This window comes from Tasmannia lanceolata, unplaced genomic scaffold (genome assembly GCF_043159265.1).
Source record: "Tasmannia lanceolata isolate RefF3 unplaced genomic scaffold, GAP_Taslan_0.1 ptg000003l, whole genome shotgun sequence".
Classification (NCBI taxonomy): domain Eukaryota; kingdom Viridiplantae; phylum Streptophyta; class Magnoliopsida; order Canellales; family Winteraceae; genus Tasmannia; species Tasmannia lanceolata.
In genome coordinates this window covers 53,941,303-53,944,284 of record NW_027518680.1, presented here as the reverse complement: position 1 = coordinate 53,944,284, position 2,982 = coordinate 53,941,303, and the positions used below count along the sequence as shown (strand labels likewise).

The 2,982-nt window shown below is 40.8% G+C and overlaps 2 protein-coding genes across 2 annotated transcripts; both read right to left on the bottom strand.

The window, feature by feature from the left end:
• Window positions 1-611: 611 nt before the first annotated feature.
• On the bottom strand, window positions 612-1,640 carry LOC143869920 (protein FAR1-RELATED SEQUENCE 5-like). The gene has a single exon (XM_077376469.1). It carries the CDS (start codon window positions 1,638-1,640, stop codon window positions 612-614), a length of 1,029 nt encoding a protein of 342 aa, XP_077232584.1.
• Window positions 1,641-1,783: 143 nt separating this feature from the next.
• Window positions 1,784-2,245, bottom strand: LOC143869918 (protein FAR1-RELATED SEQUENCE 5-like). The gene has a single exon (XM_077376468.1). The coding sequence runs from the start codon at window positions 2,243-2,245 to the stop codon at window positions 1,784-1,786; it is 462 nt and encodes a 153-aa protein (XP_077232583.1).
• Window positions 2,246-2,982: the final 737 nt, after the last annotated feature.

The window sequence follows — 2,982 nt, the reverse complement described above, 5'->3', positions numbered from 1 at the left end:
TTACGAAGATAATAAACTACAATTGCACATCTCATCACATGTAAATGCCCATTTACGAAGATATTACAGTCACGGAAATTAACATGCAAAAAACAAAAGACAAAGTTTAACTCAATGCTACATGAAACATTTCTCCATCAGGTTACATGTAAGCACAACATGTTACATGAGATAGGTCATACTTTATACGTACTCCTCCTATGCCTCTTCCTCTTCCTCTTCCTCTACGTGACCTTCCTGTTGGCGCTTTCTTTTAGGATTCTATCAGCATTCAACATAACAGAATCAATATATAAACATTAACAAATATCACTCCATGTACACATACAAATGAGTAAGTAGGCAACAAAACAAACCTGGCTTTTATTTTTACATGTGGACTTATAATGTCCTTTTCCGCCACATGATTTGCACGTCCGTTCCTTTGATTGGGATACAGATGTCTCTAAGCCAGATTTCAAGCGTGTTGGATTCTTTGGATGGCCCTTGGTCTTCGCAACTGGTGGGTCTCAAATTGTGATTTCAGGTATTTGACTCACGCCAATGTTTGAATATACTTCGCTACCAACGATTGGTAACTCACTAGCCTCCAATGTAACTTGCTTTTCTTTCTAATTTTGTTCTTCTTCAGCGAAAAGAATATCACAAAATGCAGTCATCTTGTTGAAAACTTTCTCATATCTTCTGGGTCCATCAACCAGTCGTTGCCATCTTGAGATTAGGCACCACCTTTGAAACGGATTCACGCTACTACCCACTTGTGGCCTTGTAGATATTTTACCTCCTACTTGATACATTGCCTTAATAGACCATCTCCTCGACATGTAATGGTCGGGGACCTTTTTCAATTGTTTCGTATCCATAATATGAAGGATATGTTTGCATAAGATTCCTTCCCTTTCAAACTTAGCACACTTGCATTTGACAGTCATTCCATCGGAATCATCATAAAATACCTTACACCATCTACTCTTCTCGTCATTTCTGGGACCTACCAAATATTCTTCCATGGCCCCATCCTTGGTCAAGTCGTCGTACCAACAACCAGTACTATCCCTCAACTCATCTTGAAATATGTTAAACATATTCCTCGTATAAAATATCCCCGCCTCTTCTTCCAATGGGCTATTCGTTTTCATACTTGCTTTCGAATATTTCGACTTGAAATCTTCTTCGGCTTCCGTTTTACGACGTTGAACCAGTGCCCTATCACATGCATCTAAGAACTCATGCAAGCCAGTTTTGCTATTCACATATCCATCAAAGAATGCATTCATACTTTCGCTACGTTGACTCGAAGTCATTCCTGCAGTGAATGTGTTTTGCCAATATGCCGGAACCCAGTGATCTCGCTGCTCCCACATCCTAGATAACCAATCGTTGTCCCTGATTTCATATTTACAAACCAAATCTTGCCACAACTGCTCACAAACCTCTATGTTTTTTGTAAAATACCACTGATTATAATCGCGGCAGAAATCACTTGTCGAATCTCTCATCCCTACAACATGCTCAAGCAGATGCCTGTGTATGTGCCATGAACAAAACCTATGACGAGTGTGTGGAAAAACTCTTCCAATTGCATTTTTCATGGCCAGATCCATATCAGTTATTATGGCATCAGGTGCTTTGCTATGCATGCACGTCAACCACTGTTGAAATAACCAACCCAACTGAAGGTTTCTTCTGTCTCATCAGCTAACAACGCACATCCGAATAGGGTCGACTGTCTATGATGGTTTACTCCCGTAAACGATGCAAATGGCAGAGATAACCTATTAGTTTAGTAAGTGACATCAAATACAATGACATCGCTAAATGTCATGTAAGCATCTCTAGCCCTGGCGTCAGCCCAGAACATAGATCGGAAGGTCCCATCCGTATCCAACTTCATCGAGAAAAAGAAATTCGGATCTTCTGATCGCTTCTTTTGGAGAAGGTTGGCCACTAAGACAGCTTCTTGGCCTATATTGTTCACCCTCTTCCTTCTCAAATGGGAAGCAACTTGATTTGGTGTTACCACACCTGATATTCCATCGTTTGTTGAATTAATGGCTTTTGCAATCCTCGCAGTCGGCATCTGCGTCTCATCGAGACAATCAATCAACGTCTTAACACTTTCACTCCTACTGAATCTATTATGGGAACGGTGCATTTGCCTTTTGAGTGGGGAGGTCAGAATGTGAGAATGGATGTCATCAAAGGTCGTCACTACCCACTTGTCATCTCTTAGTTTTATGATCATCTTAGCTTTGCAATCCAATCTGACAGCTCATCGTTCCCTCGTTTCCTTACCATCATCCACTTTCTTTGCCTTATACCTTTTCACCCCATCTCTATCACACACAAATTTCCTTGAGTTCACTTCATTTGTTTTTTTAGAAGTATTTGTACTGGATCTTCCTACTCCAAAACCAGTAGCCAGTGCATAGGAATTGTAGAATCCATAGGCAGACATCCAATCATCAAACACTTGGTTCAGAAACGGCTTGTTCACACTACTATTCTCAGAAGCAGTCTTATTGGGCGTACTACCACCCTCATCTTCGCCATTCATATCAGTATCTGGCCATTCTATATTATCTTCATTCAGATTAACCCCATCATCACCCCCATCATCAACCATAATAAAACCATGGGCGTCAACTTCTTCAATACCTAACTCGCAGGCTTGCGAGAAAGCATCATCAGCAAAAGCAGATGGTGTACGGTCATTATTCTCAGTATGTAACCCACACGGCTGCGAAGAGGTTTGTTCTATGTTCCTAATAACTGAAAGAAGAGAATTATAAGAATGTACCCAGATTCTTAAAAACAACCATAACAAAAAAGGAACAAGAACCATCCACATGATAAACCATAGTGGAATGTACCCACAGAATCTGTAATACAGACCATTGAAGTAAAAAAAAACCTTGGACTTCCCGGGGGTATTCGCTATTTTGCAGGGGTAGGTTGAGGGTTGGGTTTCCCGTGGCGCAG